Below are 27,834 nucleotides of genomic sequence, written 5' to 3'. Positions count from 1 at the left end.
TTTTTTAAGATTCAAGATTCTTTCCACATAAGGTCCTCAAACTTTGCTATTTCAGTTTCTTTCTTGTGATGGCTGATGGCATGATCTACAGCAAGATTTAGCATTATAAGGAACTGCTTATAATGGAAATGCAGGATGCATTCCCTATTACAACTATCCCATTACAATTATTATATTTCATTTAAGTTGGGTAGCACTGTTTTACTTTACTCATGCAAAGAAGACCACAGATAATGGAAAACTATCACCTATACCGGCATTATAGCAATTTTTTTTCCTTCGATATGCTACAGTTACTTTATTTGCATAGAGGAGCAACAAATTAACAACATTGTCAAATGTACTAACAATCAAGTTAGATATAAATGAAACCACTGAGAAAGTTAACCCACCCTTACTGTATTACTTGAAAGTTATGTGAAAATTGACCTATGGACCTCATTATTTTGAAGGCCATTGAATAAAAGCAATCTTTCAGACTACTGAGTTAAGCGCAAAAGTCATGTGCAGAAGTTCATGAAAGGTCTTTTGACAACACCCTTCTGCAGGCTTTAGGAATAGTGTGTGATCCTATGGCATGGGTTACATCAGGAAACAAGCTGTTTTTTACTGCCACTACACTTGTTTCCCCCCACCTCAGCCTTGCAAATAGAGCTTTGCTCCCAAGTGAAAATCTTACAAAGGTTTTCCAAAGGTTTGTATCTGTTCTTTTGATTCACACTGGCAGAAAAGACTAATTTTAATTCACAGTTAAAGATAAAACAAACTTCAGATACAGAAACATGAAGTGGAGTAAATATCCTCAACAACCAGAGCGAATCAGCATCCTCTCACAAGAATCTTGCTTAAATTAAACACAAACTAGGCAAAATCTAGTGTACACTGTGTCTTGCAAGCATACAACTTATAAGCAGGTGACAGAACATCGTTTAACAGACAGATTAATTATCCTGTATTTTTAGTCCTTAATGGGATGCAAGTTTCAAGCAGATAGTAGATAGTGAATGTCCCTAAAGCAAATAAGTAAGGAACAGAATTTTGCAGAGCCAGTGTCCAATATGGTGAACTGCAAAGAAAATGATCCAACTATCTCAATTATTCTGAAATCATAAAGCATAGCTGCTCCTTCTCAAGACAGAGAGATTCAAGTAAAAAACTGACTACACAACAGCTGATTACCTCTGGTCTCACTGACTTTCCTTGCTAAATGCAGTGGCCCAGATGATTTTGGTGTGCACTGGTTCAGTGAAGAAGACCTGGTCTTGGCTCCTAAAAGTAAAAGCTTAGATGAACTTTAAAGTAGAACTGTGTCAGCAATTAAAGACATATCTTACTTTTTACGGTTAAGTACAAGATGCACAAATCTACTTAAACACAAAAAGATAAACCTTCTAGAACGTTCAAGCTGTATTTAAACTTAGCTCTGCTTTACCAGAACTCACCTTGGAAGAAATAAAAAGATAGTTTTAAAAACCTTCTAAGCAGGAGAAAACATTAGTAAAGATTTCATTTTAGCACTAAGATCAAGTTACTTTATCTCAAAACAGCAGCAAATACAACGCAGCTACGGAAACACTGGCTGAAAGAGACCTCCAGAGACCAGATATCCAGACTCCCACTCAGAGCAGGGTCACCATTAAGACAAGATCAGTTGACCACGCTTTTGTCTAGATGAGCCTTGCAAACCTCCAGGAATCACCGGGCAAGGATGCATTTCCCACTCTACAATTTGCAAGCATTTCTGATTGCCACATCATCTGGTGCTACTGAGAAGAGTTTGACACCATGGCCTTTATAGCTGTCCTTTTCAAGTTACTGACAACACAGGCTCAACTCCCTCAACTTCTTCTCACTGGACAGAGACCCCAATCATCTTCCTAGGTCTTCACTGGATCTTTCTGGTTTCAAAACAACCCTCTTGGCCTGGGAAGGACCCAAAACACAACACAGTAGTCCAGGTAACACTGATCTGAAGGGGAATACCAGCTTCCTTTGGCCACACTGCTCCTGCAGGTGCTGAAGGCACACTTCCAATTCACTGAAGATGATGAGCAATGCATAGTTGTGCCACATGTGTTGGACCCCAACAGAAAGCATCAGCTTGTCAGAAAGCCATATGATTCGTGTTTGTTTCAAAGTGATTTCTAATTTGTGGCAAATTCTGTTTTGTTTCACTGTTTACTTTTTTAAAGAATGTCTTTATAGCAAGACGTTTGGCAGGAATCTCTTAACTTATTCTCAATTATGTCAGATAACAGCTAAAAATTTAAGTCTAAAGCAGGAGTACAGTATTTAATTAGTTTTATCCAATTACAATAACCAGTTCACCACAAAGACGGTCAGAAGCAAGCTGATTAAAGCTAGGACTTAGGAAAGAGACACAGCAAGCTTATTTATCTGCTCCCATTATGTTTTTAATTTTGCTCAGAGAATGAGTTGTCAGCTGGTGTTTGTGGCTTGAGTAGAATAAGCACTGTTGGCCAAACAGAAATAGGAACCTGAACAATGTTTAATACAAAGGAATTACATTTAATGTTTCTTTTAGCACAAGATGATAAAACAAAATTAATTTTCTTGTCTCCATTAAAGCTTCTAATTCAGCCAGTAAGAAGAATATCAAGAAAAAGCAGCATGAAAAGCTAAGTTTCTGTGACTCCTCCCTTCGAAAGATGGGACAATGTCATTGATCTACAAAAGAAGATACATCTAATAATACCTTATTCAAAAATATATCCCCATCCCCCAAGGCCCTTTCAGCTCTGAAAGGGGTGAAGATAATACAAAGTCTGCATAAGGACAAGAACAACCATACACTCAGGATAAATTCAGGGTACATCTGTTCTGCAGATTACCAGCAATGACAGAGTCTGTGCCTGAACTTTCTGAAAGAAAAGAACTCTTCTCAAAACAATGCAAACCCCATGCAATGACACCTGCCATGTAGCAAGGTGCATTTATAGTCCCTGTACCATGAACATTTCAGCCTTCCTACAAAGTCTTACAACACTTTGAAGCACCACTGATGTGATTTTTACCTCAGCTATCTACAAACAGACTCATATACCTTTTGGAGTTGACCTCAACGAGTGCAATCTAGGTCTTGGTAATGCTTTCAAAGAGACAGACCCCGAAGTGCCATTCTGGCAGGCTGGTTTTGAAGGCCATTCTCCATTCCTGATGACTGTGGCACTTGCAGCTGCAAAACAGAATCACAAAGAATTTTCTTCAGGCATATAGAGTTTAGGGAACACTAAATCGTAAGCCAAGACAGTTTTACTAGAGATTAAAGGACCTTGAAAGAGGTTTGAGTTTATGCTCACAATGGAAATTTTTCCGTGAAACACAAAAAACTGAAATTTTGGGAAAACATTGTATCAATTGTCCAGAAAAAAAATGAAAATACTTCTGAAGTAAGTATAGATTGAGTATTTGGTTTGGGCACTGAAAAATTAAGTCACTGTGGAATTGTTTGTCACAATGCTGCTTTTCTCTCTAGTCATTAAAAAAAAAGGTGGGGGGGAAGCTTTTGTCATATATTACAAGGTTTGCCTCAGATTAGTGTTTTAATGAGACTGGACTTTTTTTAAAGGCAATGCGAACTACATGTCTAATATTGCTCATCAAAAGATGAAACATATACTCTTGAGATTATTTTAGTGTCTTTAAATAGACTAGCATACACCATGTAAGTTAACTACTTCAAAAAGATGGTTTCTGGCCACTAAATATTTTCAACCACAGAAAGAAGGTTTCCCTTTAACTAACACATGCAGCTGAAGCCATCATTGTTTTTTTAAAAAAGGAAGTTGGAGTCTCTCTAAACACACAAAAGCTAAATATTTGCAAAAAATCTATAAACGAGGAACAATTTCCGTAACACATCAGTAACAGTTATTCTGTGGGAATCTGACCCTGATCAACATCAGATCATTAAAACCAAGTTGTTTTAGTAAATCATGAAGTGTGAAGCAGTCCTTAACTTTTTTTGTAAATCACTAAATTAGGGCTGTTTGCTCAGAGTTCATTGCAAGCAGTTAACAATTGCCTGCAAACTAGTGTGCTATTTCCTCTTCTAAATCAGCAGCACACCATGGAAGTCATGCTTGGGGAGAGTGAGCAGCCTTCTGGTGCAGACTAGTTAGGACAGCGCTCTGTCCTATTGAAAACTCTGGAGTCAGCTAACCAAACTGTGGGCAGGAAAAACAACCAAACAAACAAATAACAAAAAAACCCCACCAAAACCCCACAGATTCAGAGTTTGATCACTTTCGGATTCAAAGCTGTTTATTTATAGAATTTGGAACAGCTACTTCAATCCTGAATAAAGACAGACAGGTAGTGTCTGAAGTGATCTCAGCCCAATAAAGATCTGAAAACTCAACTCATTAGAAGAATTTTAATGAAGTATTGACTGTATAAAAATGCAGATGCAGATCAACTGCTAGGATCAGCTTTTTAACTTCTGAAACACTATTTACTTTATATGTAATTATTCTAATGCAATTAAAACCTGGATTCATATTCTTAACCTCAGAGTTAAACATTTCAGTATGTTCAAAGGATAATATTTTCAGCTCAGCACTAAAACTGAGATTACTGTTAAAAAAATCTGATTTTCAATGCCCAAACTGACTGCCTGCATGCAAAATATGCTTTTAGTAACAACAACATTTCAAACCTCTTGATTTCTGAACTTCTCAAATAAGAAGTCATTTCAGAGAAAAGAATCAAAAAGTTCAAGTGTTCATTAGACAAAAAAAAAAAACCCTAATGCTGCCACACGGAATTACCAATCCAAGGACATCCCACAACAAAGGGCTGAGCTGACAAAGCACGATAAATGCTCTCTTGTCATTTTTTTTCTCTGCTAACACAAGACAAACTCCGAACAAGCCAAGCACCTTTTTGATTTAATATGGTTGACAGGATCACAACAGTTTGTCATAAATTTCATGACACACACAGCATAAGCCACCCATTATGATCTTTTGTGTCCCACGAATCTAATAAAAAACACTACAGGTTTACAATTTTCTTCCTGACATTATTACATATTAGACTAAAGGAAAGAATAAAAAAACAAGAACAGCACTGTACTTAGCATTAGAGTACAAAGTAAATTCCTTAGTTCTTCCCAATTTGATTCAAAGTCATAAAAATTTCGCTAACATATGAATTACACATAATCTAAAGTCATTATACTCACAAAACCTTACGATTAGACATAAATAATTCTCATCAAGTGTAAAAAATTCTCTAAAGAAAAATAATCTCACAGAAAATCAGCAGATCAAAACATTGCATATATTTACCAACCTCCACAAAACAAAATACATGCTTTAGAATAGAAATAAAAAAGGAATACAACCTACTTCTCTTCCCAGTAAACGTGGCTAACAAAGGAACAATACAAAAGCTGTAAGACCCCACTACCAGCAATGTCAGTAAGGTAATATCATAGTGGCTTCCTGAGTCAGTCGGTGGTGTTAGTGTAGAATTGATGAAAATAATAGGAGAAAAATTAGTTTCTGTGCAACTGCGGAGTCCTCCTGGTATAGTCATTTAAAAAAGATCTAAGCAAGCTTAAAGTCTACGAGACCGCAGCCATGTTCAGCCTCTCATATTGCTCTTGCTTGGTCTTCGTGAATCGGAGTGGAAAAAATTGTAAGCTTGAAGGCAGTGGACAAAACAGATTACAGCAGCTAGCAAATCAGGCTAAATAAGGAGTCATCTGTTTGGATACTTAATCTGAATACACTCCTTTGTTATGAAGCGATGACCCCTTCCTTTGTTACATGAGGGAGCAAAATGAAGAGCAGACAAAGCTGCTTAGCAATTCCAGATACAGTCCTAAACCTGAACAGCAAAAGTCAACATGGCTGTCACAGGATCAGAACCAATCTCATTACAAAGCAACCTGCACACAATGCATATTTTATTACATACTCTTATTCGTTTGAGGAATATGTTAGGTTTTAGTTTAATGAAGGCAGTATGGGGCTGGGGGAGAAGAACACGAGAAAATGTAGTTATGTATGTATGCATATGCGCATACATAAACCACAGATGTATGTTAAATCACAGTTCTCTTTTTCAGTCCACTGAAGACAGACTTAAGTGACATTTGGCACAAACAAAAGGCCCAGTCTTCAAGATATAACAGGTGATATGATAGTAGCAGAATATTTGAATGCACTTATTTAATATGCATAGCTGGGAATACTAATATGTCTGATAGTTGTATGTTATTTCCTTCATATATTTTGCCCTCAGAACTCCTAAGAACTGCTGTAGAACTTCGTAACAAAGCAAGTTCTGTTATTTTTCTCCCTAGTTTTAATCAACATGGATTTGGTTAGTTCATACACCAATGTTTACAGCTACCTTAGAAATTACAGAAGTCTACCCATGCAATGGCTGATCTTCTAAAACAAGCACTTACCTGCCTGTAATTTCATCTACACATTTTGTGTTAAAACTCTGAAAGCAGATATAAATTGGTTCAAGAAAATAATTAGTATCAAAATCCTGTAACACACTGCTCCAAATATTATGCCAAGTAAACCATTCTGTTCAGCTTTATTACACTACTCGTAAACACTGGAAAATCTTGCTTAAGAAGACATGATGGTTATGTCATGTTTCAGGATGGAAGAGAAGTTGTACCAAAATCTCTGCTCATCAACCCAAAATCCAGGGCTCAAAGCTCCTTCAGGCAGTAGGTCTCAAAAAGGAAAGCTCTAAGTAAAGAGGCAAAAAGAGTAAGACCTAGAACTAGTAAGTAGTACAATCAGAATTAATACAGGTACTTGTCAGACAGGACTCCCTTCCAAGAGGATTTTTTCCCACAAGCAGTTGATGTTGGTTATCAATCAGTTAAAACCCGTAACCCTCACATATACTTACAATTAGTGCTGAAAAGACTTTGCTCACTCTGAGCACTGCTGGCTGATGAGAGGCTAGGTGTTCTCTCAAGCACTGATCTTTTGACAGGCACTTTGGATTTGGCAAGGGATTTACCAAAGCTAGTCCATGAGGCTGGAGAATTTTTCACTGAGGCATGCTTCTCTCCTGGCAAAGATCCTACGCCTGTCAATTAGGGGGGAAAGAGGAGGGAGAAAGAAGAACAAAAGGCACAGGCAAGAAACTTAAACATTTGCTTCTTTTACATGTATGCCTGCAAATAAAAATATTTACACAGTAAAAATCCATATAAAGTGGCTTAATCTACTTCCTATTGACATGGCAGAAAGTGCTGTAGATGCAGAAAAACCATTCCAAGGACTTAAAGCCTCAGAAACAAGTCAAGAGCTTTACAGATTGGCCTTAGTGCAGACATCTGCACAAAAAGAAAGTCTGTTTTTGCATTCTCCTACCTAGCATTATGGTTTGCTGTACCGGCAATCCCACAAAAACATAACCTCCATTTCAAAGACAATCCAAGAAAGGATTCTTCTGTTTGTTCCTCCCCAAAACAGATTCACAACCCCACTCCCCTTTGACAGAACACTCTAAAAGATAATATCCTTTCAAGGAATAAGACAGCATGAGATTATCAAATTGTTTTGTACTCATACTAAAAACTGAGTAGTTCTACAGAACCAGTTCAACAGCTCTTCCAAAACCAAGTTCTTAATGGCCAGCTGGTGCAGCAACATTTTTATATTAAGTCCAGTTTTCATTTGAGCTTGTTGAATATGAACACCCAACAGCTAAGCTAATCAAATAGGAAAAGCACCTATACAGAAGATAGATGTAAGAGGAGCTCACTCGTGCACTACTAACAAAGCAAATACACTTTCCACAAGAAAATTAGAGTTTAGTCAAATTAAGCTTTCAGTTTATTTCTGAAAAGTCTGCACCTAGATTAAAATTTCAATGGCCCAGGGATGTTATAAACACACAGACTTCTCTTGCCAGCTCTGAGCTGACTCCTGCCACCTCCAGTATTGAGATCTTAATACAGCCTTCTGAACATGGATAAGAGGTTTTCATTTTTGTAAAAAAAACCCCAGACATATGGAAGGCAGACTTAATATTTTTTTAGAAAATATTTTGTTATTTATTATAACCAAAACTATCTAAAATACGTTAATTTTTCATGTCACTGCCATTTTCAAGGCTGATAAGACAGTTTATCTTACTGGAAAAGAAACAACTACAGTGTCTCAGGTTTGACTTAAAACAACCAAATTTCTATTTAAAGGGAATACCCTTCCCTTTATTCTTGTTACTATAAACCCCATTTCAACTTCTCTTAAGCTAGAAGACTAGCTAGAAATATGACAAAATTAGCTAGTAATTTCACCTTAAGCAACACCAGTTTTACTACAGGATCTCTACTCTTAAATACTAATCACCAAGAAACCTTCAATTTGCACCAAACCCAGGAAATCATGACATTAAGAGGATTGCATTGAATTTTAGACAAGAAAAACATGCCCAGTGTCTGCCTTTCAACAGTAGGTGGTGTGACAGGATTAGATAACTTGTCTCAAAACATCCTGTATCAAGTATGCAAAAACAGGAACAGCAGTGGTAAAGGAAGGTACATCCAAAGCTACTTCCCTCAGTTCAGATCAATTCAGTAACAAAAGAGCAACCTCATTTATAATATATACTAAACCTGCATTAGCATATTACATACTGCTGGTCACAGAATATAACATACAAGCTTCAATGAGTAATTAAACAAGCTTTGCATCAGATCTCTCTTCACAGGTGCACTTTTACTACTTGTTATTACTATGCTGAACTCCGATTTGGTATATAGCTTTACTGTAGCCTGTTATTAAACCTCTGAGACAAAATTATCAGCCATATTTTAGATTTTTTTGTAAGTTACTGAAAAGGACAATTGAATATATGGAACATGATAAAAAGAATACAAGCTTTGTTGTGCTATGAGAACACCACAAATTCACATTTATTAAAAACACCTCTGAAACAGCACTCCAGGCAATGTAACAGAAATAATTTTATGTGTTCGACCAAAAAAGTTTCTGTCACATTTGTACATCATAGAACAAACCTGACAGCTTTATAAAATCTTCCACATTGTTTTCTAAAATTTTTTTTCATTAATGGGTCAACATACTAGGAAAATAATTAATCCAGACCAGTCAGAAATTCCTTTTCTAAATAGCCTCCCAGAAAAACAAGGTACAAAACCCAAACAACTCCCCAAAAAACAAACAGAAAAAAGTGCTGCTGTACACACTGTGTTAAGTTTGTATGACTTACTGAGTTAAAATTCTACATTACAAAAGGCAGCTAGAGGAACAAATGCGTTTTATCAGCTGCATTTGATTACTTAAAGATGAATGTAGCATGTATGATTGCTATTGTGCTGGACTTGTTCATCCAGTCCAAAACATACAGGAACAAAATCTGGTTTTCTTCACAGTGATTTTCACTCAAGAAGGGTCAAAGTAAGCATGTGAAAATCTCAGTCTTGTCTAGTACAGCATGTTCCCTATTGATGATTTGCAGCTAGCCCAACTTCTCTGCAGAGGCTGGAGTGTGGCAGTGCTCTGAGCTCAAACCCATCCAGTGAGCACAGTGATCTCTAGGATGCCCAGTTTCAAAAGCAGGTCAAGCAGATGACCTTTTCTCTTAGTTCTTCTGCTGTTTAGTACTTTCCTATAATGCTTCTATTAAAGTAATTACTCAAGCACTCAAATACATTTTTCAAAAGCCCAGCTCGAGGGAGAATTTCTTTTAAGTCATTGACACAAGATCATTAAGCAACTAGGTATTACTTCAACTAATATTTTTAAAGGTTTTTTCATAAGTACCATGCCCTAAGAAGTTACACATCATTACATGGAAAGGTTTTGAAGACGGAAGCAGGAAGATATGGTATACAAACAAAAGTAGTGGAAATGAGCAGAAAAGCAGGATATTTAGTCAACCATTATTATAAAGACAACAAGCAGTAGCATCAAAGTAACAGGCTTTCACCAGTTATTTAATCTAGTCACTCAACTGGGATACCAGAAATATCACATTCCTTTACACTGAACTAATGAGTTGGCAATCCTTTAGAAAAAAGTCTCCATGCAACAACCATGTTACTTGAACTATGTTAGCGTATCTCTTGTATGGGAATGGAAATAAGTGAAGAACAAAGCTCATTCTTCAAGAAGCTCTGAAGTCAGCTTTCATATCCTTACTCAAATAATCATCCTTTTATATCAATCCCTCATAGGTGGTTATTGCCAAGAAAAAGTTAAGGCTTCCTTTAAACAGTACTGGAGCCTAAAAAATCTCACATTGCCAGAATGTTGACATGAGGCAGATTGTAACATCAAATACCTGTTCACAAATTCTGAAATGTCATGTCTGCCATTTCAAAACACATTGACACATTTTACATCTAGAACTGAACACTGAGAAACTGGCATTCACGGAGCTACATGACACCTGGAAATGAGTGGTTGGAAGCCTTTTCTAAACACAAACTTTGGGCACACTAAGTGCAGAAGCAGTTTTTTGAAGGATACTTTTTGTTGTTGCTGCTTTTGTTTAAAACTAAAGCTAACACTAATAGTTGGTTTGGCCTTTCATTGCTTAATCTCTTGAAAATGTTGAATTTTGGATTTTTGATTTATGCATTTCTGATTTTCCTTAAGAGTTCAAAAATCCAAAGGGCTCTGTTTTAAAAATGCTAAACTTCTTAGCTGGTGAAAAAGCCCAGTCCAAGCCTAAGAGTACAAGGTCTTTCCAGCAGACCAATCTTAACATAGGTGTAAGAGTGCTTATGGTTGCCATTTTAAACAGCATAAAGCAGTAGCAACACTAACACTTTTCTTCTGGCTGCAAGCTCCCCAGTTTGCCTGATCAGCCGTTCAGCATTATTAACTATACTATCTGGTATGCTATACATGTATCAGCATTCCTTCAAGGAAAGAAGAGTGGCTACAGTATGTTTCATAATTCTAAGGTAATGTCTTTCTAATTATATCACCCTTTTAAAGTCTCAAATTACTACCAAAATTACCAAGAAGGCAGGACACAGTTACATTCTGTTGCTACGAATGCTCAAATGTTCAACATTAACATGGACAAAGCCAGGGAATGTCAAGTTACTTCTGACTCTTGAAATATTTACAGGAGAGAAATTTACTTGTTTAGAGGATAACAGATGGTCAGAGAACAGTTTATATACTAAGGCAAGATTCAATTCTCCATTGATACAGACTTCCACAGCATTCTTCCCATTTCTCTACAATCTTTAGACAGGTAGCAAGGAACCAGAAGTGAGCTAGTGCCAAAAATATAACTGGGGTGTCAGTAGCCATGCAGGTAGATGTTCACGTGTTCTTCCTCTTACAGCTAAACATTCTTGGACTAAAACTGGGGAATGAATCATTCCTACTACAGAGCATTTATCAGCAGTTACCAACAACCAAAACAAGCCTTTTTCTTCCCTCAAATGATCCTACCATCAGAAGAGCGATTGGGGTGTTTTCAGTTAGGGGAAGAGAGAGGAAGAGTAGTGTCTCGTGTATGCCTACTGCTGAATTTCACTTTTTCACCTTCCTATCTGGTCCAGTTTTGAAATGTGGCAGATTTCCCTCCAGTTAAACCCTTCTACAATCAGAGACTTCTCCATTCCTCATCTTCCCTTCAACCACTTGCACTGTGACCTCTCCAGCATCTAGAAACAGCCCTTCTCTTCCCTGGCCTCAAGTTTGAGCTCACACCTGCTCTCTCACCTTCTGTCTGCCCATAATAATGCCTGCTTGATTTAGTCCATTTTAGGTTTTTCCTTTTGTAGAGTGAACTAGAGCAGGCCCAAGAGAGTCCATGTCTGCACAGTCATGCCACCACCTTCTATGACCCCAGGCAATGCCAGTCTCTGGACAGCAGATAGTTTTACACCAGCTTCCCAGGCACAGTAGCGGCAAAGCTTGCCCACTCTGGTTTTGCCAGGACACTGTCATAGGCTGCATGCTGACTTAAAACAATCCAATCCCAATCACTAGCTTTAACACAGCTATGGTAAAGTTCTGTCTGTTTAGAAGTACTGGGCACAAGAAGTCAAATCAATGTACTGCAAGGGAAGCTGAGGCAAAAGAAAATTACCAACCCCATCCAATCACGCTTTTCATTATTGTCCAGCTCTCCATCCCACAAGCCCTTCATGTTAAGCACAGAAATTTGTTTGACTTAGATTGCAGCTTTAAAGCTCACGTTATTTACAAATCTTTTAAGTTTTCTGTTGTGGGAGTTCACGTGCTCCTTAAATGAAAGGGGAAGATCACTGCGGCAAACAAATACATATTTCTTCTCAAAGAAAATTACGCGTATTTCCCTCCTCCTTTACCTGTACCCTGAGAGAATTCAGAACTAAGCAGTACAGGTAAAGAGTTATTTGAAGACACACCAGCATGTCCTTGCAAGTAAATGACTAGGTACCAAGAAATTCCCCTGCAGGGAAATAGTGCACACCTCTCTCCTAAAGAGAATATTCCTTTAGATACATCCACATTTCTGACAGCGTCAGAAATAGTCAGCATCAATATGCTGACTGTTAGAATCAGTCTCTGCAAGTATGATCACGCTTCTTGGTACAGGTACAACATATTAAAAGTTCAACAGGGCTAGTCACAAAATTGCCTGTAAAAAGTCTGGGAACATATGTGAAAAATTATTTCCCCAACTATGGTCACTGATGGCACCTTAAACAAAGCTGATAGGATGAAATGCCCCCTTCTGGAAGCCAGTAGACTACCTGAATTACCCATAAACGCAAATATTTCCAACTCCCTCTGTCTCTTCTCCCCCATCACCCCAAAACTCAGAGAACCACACCCAAATTATCCAGAGATAAATAAACCAATTTTCTTTGAAATCATTCATTACAACAGATCCCATATTACCTCACAAACAAAAACCCTTTCACTTCTACTCGTTTCCCGAGGTCAACTTGAGTTCTAAAGATAAATAGGAAGTATTTTATTCCAAAATACGTTTTTATGATGAACCCTATGAAAGGCTTGCAAAAATAAGAGCAGCACTTATCCCACGGGAAGAGATCCTTGTTAATGAAAAGTAACAAAAGAGAACAGGTGTCAAAGTTATGGTAAGCTTTTCTGCTAGTGTACATAGTCAAGGTTAAAAGCAAATTGACGAAGCTACATTCAGATTACATCATTTTATGGCTCGTTTCTGGCTGCAAATTGTGAATTGACCATTTTGTAGATGAATGACCAATATCTGGGGCAGGGGTCTACTGATCAGTACTTGGCAGAAGTAAATACATTGCTCCAGGCAGCTTCCAGCAAACCATTCCTGTTGAGGATGTCCAGGAAGTGAGGGCAAAGTAGACTGGAAACATTACCAGGCAAGTCCAACTCAAGTGACTGGATAAACAATAAACAGCAAGGCTCCCAAGCCCTCACAACTAACACTGTTTTCTGAACTCTCACAGACTCATCAACTTGACGAAAGTCCTTTTGGATACACTGAATAAGTTTTTCCCCAGTTTAAAGAACTGGTTATGAGATACAGAGTCACTATGCACGAGAGATGTCTAGATTAAGATGACCGCAGAAGAGTCACAGACAAGCTTTGTGTCATACTATGGACTGCAAGACCTTATGTTCTGTGAAGACCCATGTATTAATTTCCTCCTTTCTATACCTCTGAAGGGGAACATGCAAGTTTTAAGTTCACTTTCAACACAGGCTTGAACTAGTACAGATGTAGTAAAGAAAAGGAAACTGAAAAGGAGACTGAAACCAAGTAATATGGACTAAGAAGGACAAATAATCATCAGTAAATTAGTGTATGAGGAACCTGCTTCTAGGATCCATAAAAGAAGCTGACTGCTCTGTAAAAGAGAAGTGTAAAAAGACCGGCTGAAACTAAATGTTAAGCCTTATTTGCAGACCCTGGTGCATTCCAGCATCTGCATATAAAAATTACTGTTTATGAGAAGGTATACGGACACCTTTACAAGTAACTGTCTATTCTAGTATTTTGAATAAAGTCACGACTGTTTCAGTCCAGAGACCCTGGAAGTTACGTTCGCCTTTTAAAATACTTTGTTTCCTCTTGGCAGCATGTCAATCCAGCTTTAAAGAGTCACATGGTAGATAAGAGGAATGATACAAGCTGAAAAATTATTTGCAGTAACTGTATTTGGGTTGGCTCCTGGTTCAGCATCAGAACAAAGACTCAAGGATTGTGGGAATGCTTAGTGGAATTTAATTGTTTTGGTACTGCTTCAGTAGTATTGTGAAAGGCTATACCAAGAAGCCCTGAATTACCAAGTTTATATATGTCTCCAGCTGTATGAAAACTGACTGAAACCATTCAGTTTGAATTTTCCATCTGAGAAGCCTTTCTTTGTGCAATAAACAGCAATAACACCCAAAACCAAACTGATTCTTAATCTGTCACTGCCTGTTCTGGAAGCTTCTCTCAATTCTTACATTTAAGTGCAAGATCAAGCCAAAATTCAACTGCAATTGTGAACTAACAAGAAAATCAGTATTTCAAAGTATCACTACACCTGCATACACATTTTCTATAGCATTTGGGGAATTATTTTTCCCATGCTTCTGGTAGTTGCAGAACACAGGAAAAGTCCTTCAGTATGATCAACTTCTCATAAGGGAAAAGGTCTCACTTGTCCAAAAACATCTTTAAGGAAACACAGAATTCGTACTTTCAACCTTCTCTGTACCCAAGCTTTCATTAGCCTTGTTAAATGCTATGAAAATACCCTCAAGAGAAAAAAGGAGTGACCACTGGATTAGATTCATGGAAATGATTAAGTAAAGCACAGGGCTGTAACACTGCTGAAGGGATATCAGTGATTTAAATCAGAGACAAAAGGGTACCCAAAAGGTCACAAAACCCCCCACCAGATAGCAAGAGACATTTTTGTTACACAGATGATTTACATGGTTTCCATTGATTTCTGCAAGTCTTTAACAGTAAGCAGAGGAATAGTATTATTGATACTTTCAGATTCCCAAAGAGTTTCAATTACACATAAGGCTTGACAGAGTTAAGACATCAACAACATGAAGTTTCTTACACTGAGAATTAATTTAAAGTAATGGTGTAATTTTAAGGCAGAAGTGGAGAAGTTGTTATAGCATATCAGAAGTCTTACTTGCAGGTAAAGCTCTTTTCCTTTACATAATTTCAGGTAGGTTGTAGTCAGCAAAAGGAGGTAAAAAAGGCATTGGTGGGCATATACATTTTGAGATGTGCTGTAAATCATTTCTATTCCTATTTGATGCTGTTCAAACAATTTCCTGTGGCTCAAACTGTCATAGTGCTTCTGTTCAACTGCACAGGTGAAAATATACAGTTGTTGGGGCAGGTTTGACAGCAGAAAATCTTGGAGTTCCATGGGAACACTAAAGCTCCCTGGCTTCTCCAATTCCCTTCAACTCCTCCCTTCAAGTGAGGCTAAGAAATGAGTCTTCCCAAACCATAACACCTCAACTGTTATCAGGCTATTACTCCTCCACACTGGCTATGGTACATCCAAATTAGAAGGCTCTGTGTGTTTCCTGGAACAAAAACAACAGTTGTTTTGATTTTGAAACTAGTTCAAAGTCTTCTACCAGGGCTCTGAAATTATATATCCTTTCCAGTAAAAATGAGTAAGTCAAATGTTATTCTGTGTCTTGAATTCTAATAAATGTTTTCATTGACAGAAAACAAACATAGCAAAAGACATACTGCCTGCCATCCAGTACTACAGAAACCCACACCCACCACCATGGAAAAGTTACCTGTAGAGAATTAAGAATTTTGTCTTAGAATGAGTGTGTCATCCTCTCTTATGAAGAAAGAGATAAATAGTGACAGAAATAATTTTGAGGCATCTAGCTTGCAGCAAATCTAGAAATCTGGTCATAGTTGCAGAAATGGGGCTTGGCCATTTCGCAAATCACTTCAGTACACTGGATCAAGGCAGGCTTGTCTTTTACAGAACCTATTTCTAATTCAGCAAAAACTTCAAGTTCCGGTTAAGATACACCAATACTGGCGAACAGTGCTCAGCAACCATTTTGAAATAAACAAACCCAGTTATTTCTACCTCTAATATGCTCATAAAAATACAGTGTTTGGGATATGAGTTCAGCTCTCCTTCTGCTGTCTCCTGTTCAGGTAAGAAACAGGAAATTCCCTGAGAAGGAAGGCTTTCTATTGGGCTAGCATGTTACCACAAAAAACTTAGGTTTTACAAGTGGAAAAAAAAATTACCAAAATCTCAACTCCTGACAAGTTGCAAAGATCTTATAACTGGTGTTTTATACATGGCAATTTTTTCTTTCATTTCTTGAACAGCCATTGTATGAACACAATCCACTACTCATAAGCTCTTATTCTAGGAATAACACATACACATTTTGGACAGATGCATCACTTCTGTCCCTCAATGTGAGAGTTGACATAGAGCTATACTATTATTTCTCTTGTTCAGAGTATTTAATGAATTCAACTACACCAATTTCTCTTGTTGCCCAATGATCCAAATGCTACCAGTAACTGGTTAAGAAATAGCTGCATATATGTTAGTACCTCAGGAAGAAACAAGTTTGTCAGGATTTGGACATTTTTAAGACTCAACTTGACAAATGACTGAACAATCTAATCTGAATTCACTACTGACCCAGTTACAGGCAGCAGGGGCTGAACTAGGTGACCTTCAGGAGTCCTTTCCTTTCTGGATTTAGCTAGTCTATCTCTAGTCTGACAAAATCCTGACAGCAAACAACTGTACAACTACCGAATGATTTATCTTGGGGCTGAAGTTTAATACCAAAGTGTTCAAATGACTCCACTGGAAAAAACAGTTACTCCCTTCAGGGATACTTTAGCCTAAACAGGTAACTGGGTTTGGTTTACAAACTGCCACTTGGTCACAAAAAGTGTATGTACAGTTTTACTTCAAAAGTGTTAAAAACAGAAGGGGTAAGCAGCAGTAGATATGGTTTTACCTGAAAGGTGTGGTTGCATAATGCTGTGGGGGTTTAGCAGCAATCCCAAATACCTCCTACTTTGCCCATATCCCACACCATAATCCTATCCTCTGATTTGCATCAGTACAAGGTTTACCAGGGAGCAAGGACACATGTTTAAAACCTTCCTTTTTAAGGGATGGGGAAGTTAACCTGATACAGTTGAATGCATCAAATCCTACCTTATAGCACCAAAACACTGCATAAGCAAGATGAAGGATAATATGAGCTAGGAAAAGGGGCCTTGGGGAAAGAGCACAGAGGAAACAAATTTCTTCTCATGGGCAGCATTAAAGTTCCAGTCTTATCACATAACACCACATGTTTGAAATGTTTAAGTGCTGCTTCATGCTTTTAGTTTAAGCAGCCTTTTTCCAACAGGAAAAATTTGGAAAATATTCTACTGACTACCATAATTTCAACATACATGAATTATTTAAGGAGTGACAGGTTTAGTTTAAAAAAAATCTGGGGAGTAAATATTTCTATTTTCAACAGGAAATGACTTCTCTTTCTTCTGAAAGTACATCTAAATTTTATTTTTGCTGAAGGGAAGAAGTTAGTCCTATAACTCAGCTTTGCTTACACTTATTTCTAGTGACAGTATCATAAATCTAATCTGGATTAATAAACTAAAGGAAAACTCTTTATCTATATCCATCTTGCTTCTTCTAAGATCATAATTACAGACAGGAAAGCTCTAGATTGGTATTAAAGAGGTGATGAGTTCTCCAAGGAAATGGCAGCCTACAGGTTGGTGCCTGGTTCACTGAGCAAGTGCCTCACATGAGCAAGCCTCAAGTGGGAGAATAGCCTATATCCACTTTCTTCAAGGGACTCATCCCATAAAGGAATACAGATTTTATCATACTTCACCACCTGTATACAATTAAGAGGACTACTTTTTACTGTTTTATAATCTTAGATTGAGTGAGTTAAAAAAGAAAAAAAAAAAACAGGTTTTACTGGGTATAGCTGGGTGTGTACTTTCCAAATTACAGTGCATTGTAGTGTAGTTATTCATAGTCAGGCTACCTTTGCAACTAGTTAGATTGCCACACTTGGTTAAAAAACCCAGCACATAAACTACCAGAGCACTTCTGAATCTCTATAATACAGTTACAGAATCTAGTTTCCAGTCATGGGTTTTGAACAGCAGCCTACAGACTAGATGAGAGATTCATACCTGCCCTTGCTATTAACCAGTCTGAGTTTAATTAGCAGCTCAAGCAGTAGTCTCACCTTCAATTACGTCCTCCCCTTTCTAGAAACTACAGAGCTGTACTAAAATTAGGTTGAACAAAATATGTCCTGAAATAAGGGCTCATTCCCATTAGGATAGCATAGAATTGCTTATCACAAGAGCATTGTACCTGCACACTCTATTTTCTCCTCTTTCAAGTAATTTTAGTTGTATATTCACAAAATACTGTTATATGACTAAATATAAATAATATTTCATATTGATTTTTCTAACAGCCCCACACCCTCCTAAACACACTCCTTACAAGGTAAGATTTTAAAACTATGAGTTTTAACCTGCCTTTTTTTTTTGCCCCTGTATTAGCAATTTACAATTTAGACAGAATTGTATTTAGCACTGAAATACAGCTCTGTAACACCCTAAAAGCTGTGTCAGAAAGCACATTAAGTATAATAACCAGTTTCTTAAAATTAAGGTTAGTGGTAATATTCCAGGGAAAAATTCTCTTACCAGAGCTTGAAGATAGAAGAGGTTCTTTGTGAGAAGGTGTTTTAATAGTGCTGATAGCTTTATTTTCACATCCTCTCTTCAAGGTCGACTCGGATGGCACCATTTTGACCTTGGGAGTTAATACACTTCGTAGTGGGACTGGGTCTTTCTTTGGTGTGTTTTTCCCTTGTGTTGTCCCATCTTTCACAGAAGGCATCTGTTTTAAGAAAAAAAACAGAAACCAAAAAGCCAACAATACAACCCGCACACCACCACTGTGAGAAACTAAAGATCTCCCTTTGCAGCATCTGTAATGAAATACTGACCACCCAAGTAGGAAATACGCTTAGTTAGTCTTTATCCCATTGTCCACATCTACAGTTCAGAACCTCAAGAACCATCTCCTGAATGGCCTCCAGCAACACAAACCTATTAGTTTGAAGCTAATCACTAGTAATGACCAACACACTAAAAAGAGGTTACAGAGGTCATTTTACATCAGAATTTCTTCCTCTTCCTCCCCAAACTCTAGTTAAGCCACTCAATTACATGACTACACCTAATCTCAAGATCTTAACCAACAAAGTACACATGTTAATGCCCTGAGAATTTAGTTGTCCTGTACTACCTGAAATGTCACAGCCCTTGTAATAGTTTCCTGGTCTAGGTCTTATGTCAGAACAGCTTAAACTCCTTCACATTGAGGTGCCATACATAAAACACAAGTGCAGGAGTGGACCCAGGACAGGTTTAAAATAACTGGTTTATATGTGTGAAACATCTATGTTTCACACAGAATTCTTCCTCTAGTTTATACAGGCATTAGTTCACAGCCACTCCTGTCTAGCCTATGAAGACACACATTACAGTTCAGCTCTTCATGTGCTTTTCTGTGACTCAAGCTGCAATTCAGTCGGAGTACCACACTTTCCACTTTGGACTCCAATCCTCATCTTCATTTTCAGATGTTAATCTATACTTTTCAGAAGACCGCTTCTTAAATTTAATCCAGCTGATTTGTCTACTGCACATTTTATAGAATTTCTCTATTTTTTCTCCAGGTGCAAGCAGAATAATTAAAATCACAAAGATTTCCATTTTGGCAATGGGATGAATTAAAAGCATTCTCTCCAACCCTTGATATCAAAAGTAAGGACTGATAAAGAACCCAAACTCTTAAACACTACAGAATTAAAAGACCATCCTTGCTGTCATGCTTACCTAGGTTTTCAAGTTAAATTATTATTCTAATAAATATATTACTTAATAATTTCTTGTGTGATGTTTCAAAAATGTTCTAAGTAGCTTCCCCCATATAGTGAGCTTTACTGGAATTTTTCTGGCAAATTAGTAGAGCCTGTCAAAAATTCAGACAATGACAGATTTAGCAGCAACAGCTGCTGCCCCCATTTCACCAATTTAACGTAAGCTGTTGAACCCACAAGCCAGCAACACGAGAGACTCCATGTACCACCAAGACTCCAATTCTGTGTCCCTACCACACCTCCTGAAATCCTGGTCAACCCAACCCCAACACTCTTCCCTTCTTTCCCAATGTTCCTTTTCTTTTAACCTTCGCTCAGTGTATTTGAAAGCAGCACATTTCTCCTGACAGGCAGCTGACTCATCCCAAAATATTTCCCAACCAACCAGCACATGCATACCTCCCGGCCAGGAAGTTTGCATCTTCCAGCTGGCTGACTGCCTAAAACCAGGTATATGCCCTCTGCATGAGAAATATTTCCTGACTACTCCTAACTATTCTAATGAGTCCCGGCTCTACTTTCAACAAATAAACTCCCAAATTGTACAAAGCAGACAGTGAAATTAAGATGTTAAAAATAAAATGTTTCACCAACTTATTGGTCTTCAGGTTTTCTGTGACTTAATGTTACTGTTCATATATGCACAACATTTACATAACTAATTTTAAAAAGTCTACTTTAGTTCTAAAGCAGATTTTGAAAGAAAATACTGAAAACAGCAATGTACCTCTAATATCTATTTAAAGTTATAGCACCACTAGAATTATCTTGAAAAAATATATATTAAAATCTGTATTTAGAAAACCTCATGAAGTCATGCTAGGCAATTTTGTGAGGTTGACTAAATTAAGATTTGGTTGCTTTTATTAGACATCTTACAAATGGTATTGTCTTAAAAAGACTTTACTAAAAAAATTTATATTGGAATAAGATGAAAGTGGAGACACTAAATTGTAGTTGAGGCCAACTGCAACCAATTTGTAAAACAACACTTTTTCACTGTCTTTACTAGGGAGAGACTCCACTCAGGAATCAACACCACAGCTACATTTGTAGACACCAAACCCATTCCACAATTACCACACTGTGCAAAAATGAATTTCCTTTCTTCAAATGTAAAAAACATACAAGTAAGTATAAAAGCAAAAAAACTTACCAAAGGAACAGAGTGCATATCAAATGTTTCATTTGCCATGTCTTTTGCTAATGTTGCTTCCAGAAGCACTCCCATGTTGCTGCTTTGCTCTTTTTCCCCTTTGGTCAGGTCCATGTTTTGAGCACAAGGTATCATTAAGGAGCTTGAACTTTCATTTAGCATCTCTTTCGAGTTCTCTCCAGATGCTGGAAGCACAGCAGAAACCAAGGAGCACGCCGAATGGGTAGTGCTTGCTTTGTCAGTGTCTTGCAGACTTTGCTTTAACGCAGGTGTTTTTGAAGCCTTGTGGGAAGCATTTCTGGGATGTGTCGTGGCATGTACGACTTGGCTAGTGGAGAGGCGTTTGTTAACATGTAGCTTATGGGGCTTATTTACAGGCAATTCCACCTTAATATCTTTAGCTAGATCTACTGTTTTTTTCTGCACTTTTATAGAGGAGGACAACTGCCTTGGGGAACCAACCCGAGAAGGTGAGGAGACAGATGACAGCTGATGGGACTGGGAAGACTGTTTTAATGCTGCACTGTCTCTTGGCTGTAGCACAGGTCTAGACACAACCTTTGGCTTAACATTTTTAAAATTAGGTTTGGGAAAACTAACAATCTCTGATTTCTTTGCTTTGGTTATTGTTGATGCAATAGAAGTCCTGCCCACTGGTTTTCTTGCAGTTTGATCTGAACTAGCTTTGAGCCCAGACCTTTTGTTACGCCCTCCTACAAAAGCTTCACTTGGTCTTAGCCTAGAAGACTTGCCTCGAAGTTCTTCCAAAGCTGAAGCAGAAAAAGTTCTATTTTTTGATTGTTCTTTAGGAGTTGAAGTACATAGAAACAAATCGCTTTCATCAGCTGTTGGACTGAAGACCACAAAAGTTGCTTCGCATTTCAGCTCAGGCATAACAGTCTTCTTTAATTTTGGTACACTGTAAGATACAGAAGGGATGTTGTACATATCCTGAGGAGCAGCATTTCCAGAGATACTTTGTTCTTTGGTTAAAGGTTCACTAGTTTTGTTTGATACTTGTTCTATATCCATTTGATCTACTGGGAGAAGGTGCACACTATTTACAAGACCATCCATGCATGTTTTAGCACTGGAATTCCCAGTTCCATCATTCAAGGATTTCACTTGCTCATCCTCATTAATATTAATGCATGGTGATAATGCATCTCGCTTATAAGGATCTATACATCCAGCAGGTAGTTCTACAACATTTGCTTCTGTTTCCTGTGATTCTTTATCAGTCTTGATACTGTTTTTTTGATAGTGTTCAACACCTGCAGAGCTGAAATTAGGGGTTCTTTCTGAGCTGGTTCTATCAAATTTCTCTCTGATACATACTTCAGAAGAGATGAATGCTTCCTCCAGATGCATGTCATCATTTTGATCAGTTCCCAGAGTTCCACCTGTAACATTAGTAGCATCCAGTGTGCTCAGCTGGCAGCATGCCCTGTCATTTTTCAGGGACTGTATGTTCTGCTCTGTAGCAGGAGGAGTTTGTACAGACTTAGAGTCAGTCTGACTGTAAGGCACTGAGTGTTTGATACTCTGACTTTGCATTTTTGCCATAGCAAAGTCACCTTTCAGTAAGTTTGTTGTTGCTTCCAAGCCACAGTTCAAAGGACACACACAAGACTGTTCAGTCACAGAAGACCTGCATACAGCATCCGTATCTCCAAATGGAGCTCCTGTGCAGTTGTATTTACCAGGTGTCTTCTGCAGATCAAGTACTTCAATACACTGCTGTTTTAAAAGACTTCTGAAGTCACCCTTATTTTCAAAAATGGTATCACCTTCATGCTCAGCCACTATATTTTGGTCAGTTGAATTACTGTGTATCTTGGTGGCACAAGTCTCTGAGGAAGGTGTAGCTCTGTCGCATGCATAATTATTTCCATTTTCATCCCTTATAAGTAAGGAAGACTTCAAGCCATTCTTTACTTTGTCATCGGACTTTCCAACATTCATTTTGAAGGCTAAATTTTAAACCGTTTTCATTTTATACTTCTTTAAAATCCCAGAGAATGCAGATTCTTCTGAACTTTGCAAAAAAAAAAAAAAAAACCAAAACAACTGCTTTTCCCTGGAATGTGTCAACTGTCCTGAAAGATATTTTAAAAGTGGTTCTTTGTTTCCATGTTTCCCAAGAAGATTCAAATGTTCTGGAATTAAAAAGAAATTTAAAAAAATAAGCCAAACCAGGATTTTAAGACAGTAAGCATTCCTAAGCTCCTAGTCTTCAGACATCAGAGCAGCAACATAGAAGCAACACTCAGAATCCCAGTGAAGAAAAATTTCAGTCCTCATCCCTTGATGCAGAGCAGTAACAACCCCAGAGACTGGTTTTTCTCTGCACCGAAGGTCTTTTTCCTGCCCTTTGGGGCGGCAATGCACAGCAGAGGCAGCTGAAGATTTTCAAAGAGCTGTTTAAGACATCTGAGTGGAAATAAAGAGAGGAGAGGGAGGTTTGTAATCAGCTCTGGGACTACAGCAGTACACTGCCCCCACGCTGCTGGGGCAGCCAACTGGTAGATGCATGTGGGACGCCTCTAGAGTCAATGGAGAACAATTCTGTGAGAAATGAGACAACTCTTAGTTAAAAAAATTTAAATAATTTATTGAAAACAGAAAAGTGAAAAAATTACAGAACTTAGAAAAATACAAAAATTTGGGATCCTATGGCTCGATAGATGGTATGCCCCAGGAGCGCAGGGATTTTAGATCTTCTGGCTGAAACAGCACTGGACCTCAGGTAGAGAAAAAGGACTTACAGTGCTAGGCTGGCTTTTGGCTGGTCCAAAAGCAAAAAAAATATTTCTAAAGGCTCCTTAATAGGAGTAGGCTTTCCCAGCACTGACCTCCACCTCAGCAAGGCTGGAGGGAGAAAAGGGGCGTGTCCCTCGCGGCCTCGTTGTTTTATAGTGCCTTTGCTCCACCCACAGCCCACCCCTTCGGTTTGAAGTGATTGGTGCTTTCCCTTTGACAGATTGTCCACCAATGGCTCATCGTTGTCAGAGGGGTGGTACTAGTTGAGATAAGGGTCATTAAAATTCAGGTTGTCATGGAGCTTGCCTACAGGGTGGTGGCTATGGGGCTAAAAATAGCTGCTGGCTGTTAGAACTGAGGTTTTTGGAAATTTGCCTTGGATCCAAAGTACAAGTAAAACCACCAAAAAATACATCCAACACATCTTAAAACATTTGTAAAAGTATACAGTAAACACAGGAAAAATAACTCTTATGGTGTACAAGTGATTAATGGAACTTGATTTTTGGTACCTGGGCTGATGGGTTAATTTTAACATTCAATTTAAAAATATTTAACTCAAAATTAATAATTAAAGCACATAATATGCAAAGACCAAGCTAATTAGGGATTTCATGTATGACAAATTCCATACCAGTGAACTGCCTCCATCTTCTATAAAGATGACACGAGATTAGCCAAATGAGGAAACAATGCCAGTGACCTCTCAGTAGAGCAGAGCCCTATATCGTCACCCAAAACCCTACAGAAAGGCAAAGGGGCAGGACTGACATGGAGAGATGATGGAGGACAACTGACCACACATGGGGTGGAGATGCACAAACCACAGTAAAGAAGAGCCCTTGAAACATTACAGTGACAAGTTCCTAACAAGTGCTAAGATTGCACCCAAGTTACCAAAACCACAAGGACGTGAATAAGACAGAAGACCAAACTGTCCAAAGCAGCTGGATGACCTCTGTAGCACTCTGTATGAAAGGCTCCTAGTACCAGAAATGAGACCAGATGTAGGAAGAACTTCAGATTTATAAGATATGGTTGCAGTGGGTGGGGAATCTGCCAGAAGGTGGCTCACTTTCAGTGCAATAAAGCCTGAATAGGTGGGAAGAAGCTCACTGGATCTGACATGGCTATCTGGCTGAAGATGCATTCATGGACAAAGGTCAGCTTCCCAAGTGAAGAAAAAGGACAACTGTTGAACACCTTCACAGGTCTGGAATGACAGATTACACTCTCCAATCAAAGGAGCAGGAAGGAGGACACTTGTCATCAAAAACAATGAGCAAACAGGTCTGTGGTGTTTAAACAAAAATGCAGACATCAGAGTGGGGTGTCCTAAAACAAGGATACTGATGTAATAACATATTCGAAATTTGGTGCAGCAGGACATGTACATCAGGATTAAGTAGGTATGGTGGGCAGAATAACTCATAATTCACATAAGAATTACATTAAAGTCTGAAATTATTTGACTGTTTCAACTATGGTGACAATAATAAATGCAATATAACAAGACGGTTGTTACAAGATCAGAAAAGATAATAATAAGGGATTTCTGGCATAACAATGTTGATTAAGCACATTGAAGAATAATTCTGTGATCATATTTTTGTAGAGGAATCAAAGACTGCCTTGGGAAACAAGTTTGTTCTGAGAAGAGAAGCAACTCTTGATTTGTTCTTCAACAAATAAGTTTAAATCGTCACGGAAACCATATAAGCCTTCCTGGAAACCACAACAGGAGAAAGAAAAACTCTTATCCACAAATACTCTGGAAAGTGTAAAACGAAGCCAACACACTAACTAGTGAAAGGTAAGTTACTTTGTTATTATTCAAAATTCACTTTTTTCCTAAAGCCTTACTTTCTTCAGCTGGAAGCATAGCTTAAGTAGCTACATTCAAAATAAATCCTTTACCATACTAATGAAAAGTATAAAGCTGCAGGGCCCATAAACAGTTTTGAGAGCAAAAGCAGCACCCAAAGTAAGACTGTTCCAGAACTGCAAGAATTTGTCTGCTCACAGAGTGGCTTCTGGCCCACAATCTGGTCTTTGCACAGTGCTTTGAACATCTGACTCAGATTGAGGGTAAAAAGATCATGAAACAAGGAAACAAAAGCTACTGAGCAGACACCACACCCTCCTCTGCCCCCTTCCACCCCCAAGATGAAATGGCTTTTCTAGCTAAAAAATCTCCAGGTTCCTCAAGGCTGATCCAGATCTTTTGCCTCCCCAGTATTATTCAATCCCTAAAGAAGCATAAACAATTGTAGTGCCCTCACTTTCATCTCCAATTCGGAAACTTAAGGCAGATTGAACAGTTCTCCCAAAAAAGTCTTCCCTAAGGGCAGGGCAAGAACCTGTTGTGAATAATTTTCCATTAGTTTAAGTCAATCACAGAATCAACTGCTGAGAAATATTTGCGAACTTTGCTTTCACTGTTGTTTTGACACATTAAAACTTGTTTCTACTTGTCTGGAGACTAGCCCTTAACACTGCTTGCTCATCTAGCCATGTTAAGATTCCATTTTGATTCAGCAGTAGCTCAGATCAAACCAGAAGTCTTACCTCTTTCAAGAGCTTGCTTTCTACAGAAAATAGGCAACTTTAATATATCAAGACTTAGCAAGACTAAAATCCCAAGAATTTAAAGAATTGTGTATTACCTTACAGTATATGTAACCAATAATGCCAAAATTTGAAACAACACAGGTAGCTAAGTAAACTTTGATTCAACTGATGCTGAAGAAGCTCCAAGAAAAATAAAAGTAGTTTTGATACTGTGTAGAGAAATGAGGAAGTACAGTAAAGTTGCACATACCAAGGTGTACATGTACATATATGTCTGTTTACTCAGTGCTCTGGGCTTCCACATAACCAGAGAACACATAGAAATAAATTACTAATTCAATTATTTTTAAAGCAAATGTTCACTATAGTAATCAATACTTTCACTAACAAGTAGACCAGCTTCAAATACAGCTTCACATCAACACTTAAGAGTACTGAAAGCATCCTGCATAAAAAGAGAGGTATTCCTAAGGATCAGCTATAGTATATAAAAATCTGTAACCTAAATGAACATTATTCCTTAAAGAATTGACATTCTGTAACTCTCCACATAACAGCATGTTCATTAAGCTTATGAAAACATTTCTTGGTGATGAGAAATTCTTTAGTTTTAGATTTGCCATAGAAAGCTGAATGAAAAATTAACCTCAGCCCAGCATTTCCTCCATAGGGAGGGGTCAGTAGCAGACGCACGGACACAACAGTTGCCCTCACCAAGAACACACTGTTCCTGGCAACTAGTGTGACTTGAGGAATTCTCTAAACTAAATACTAATAAACTTGCTTTGACTTTGTCTTACATCAAGCATTATGCATGCCTGGCCTCCACAATACACTACAGTGCAGTGCAAAACAGTTCAGCTGTTTTTGCCTTCAGTAAAGCTCAGCTTACCAAATTTCAGTTGTGTACCTCAAGTGCTTATACAAAGGAGAAAAAGCCTTCACTACCTGAGCTCTAAGTTTCCCCTTCCTCAACTGATGTAAGAGTTTGGGGTAACAGCAGTACCACTTGGGGAAAAAAAGAAAAAAAAAAAAAAAAAAGGAAAGAAGCTTGGCAAATATATTCTCCTAAAAAGAGGAGGGACTGGGTGCCAACAGGCCCAGATCCAGGAGAAATACACTACAACATACATAACTGGGCTCACAGCAAGATCTTGTCACTTCTATTAACCAACAAGAGGTGTCCAGGAGTGTGCTGTTAAAGGGCAGGGGGACAGTCACTTGTTCAGTGCAAGCTAAACAGGAATCAAAACCAGATCAATTACAATAAATAATTCAACCCACAGGCTGACAAAGCACTACACAAATTCAAGTCAGTTTGTGTTAGTGGCACAATGCAGACAGTTATAATTTATGCTTTTCCTGGCACTTCATCTGGCACTTGATTCT

General features: G+C 38.1%; 1 protein-coding gene across 6 annotated transcripts in view; it reads right to left on the bottom strand.

The window, feature by feature from the left end:
- The window catches only part of MTUS1 (microtubule associated scaffold protein 1), a 121,176-nt gene that overhangs the window by 63,579 nt on the left and 29,763 nt on the right, over positions 1–27,834 (bottom strand). For 4 of the 6 annotated variants that reach the window (XM_069013971.1, XM_069013970.1, XM_069013969.1 and 1 more), the window contains exons 2-6: positions 21,112–23,270; positions 18,712–18,907; positions 6,907–7,089; positions 3,065–3,196; positions 1,180–1,269 (exon numbers count right to left, since the gene is read on the bottom strand). In XM_069013971.1, the coding sequence (XP_068870072.1) occupies positions 1,180–1,269; positions 3,065–3,196; positions 6,907–7,089; positions 18,712–18,907; positions 21,112–23,076 (2,566 nt within the window). In that variant the 5' untranslated portion in view covers positions 23,077–23,270. The remainder of the gene's footprint in view (positions 1–1,179; positions 1,270–3,064; positions 3,197–6,906; positions 7,090–18,711; positions 18,908–21,111; positions 23,271–27,834) is intronic. The other 2 variants (XM_069013973.1, XM_069013974.1) reach the window with 2 other exon arrangements.

This window comes from Aphelocoma coerulescens, chromosome 4 (genome assembly GCF_041296385.1).
Source record: "Aphelocoma coerulescens isolate FSJ_1873_10779 chromosome 4, UR_Acoe_1.0, whole genome shotgun sequence".
Taxonomy (NCBI): domain Eukaryota; kingdom Metazoa; phylum Chordata; class Aves; order Passeriformes; family Corvidae; genus Aphelocoma; species Aphelocoma coerulescens.
This window is presented reverse-complemented; position numbering and strand designations above follow the sequence as displayed.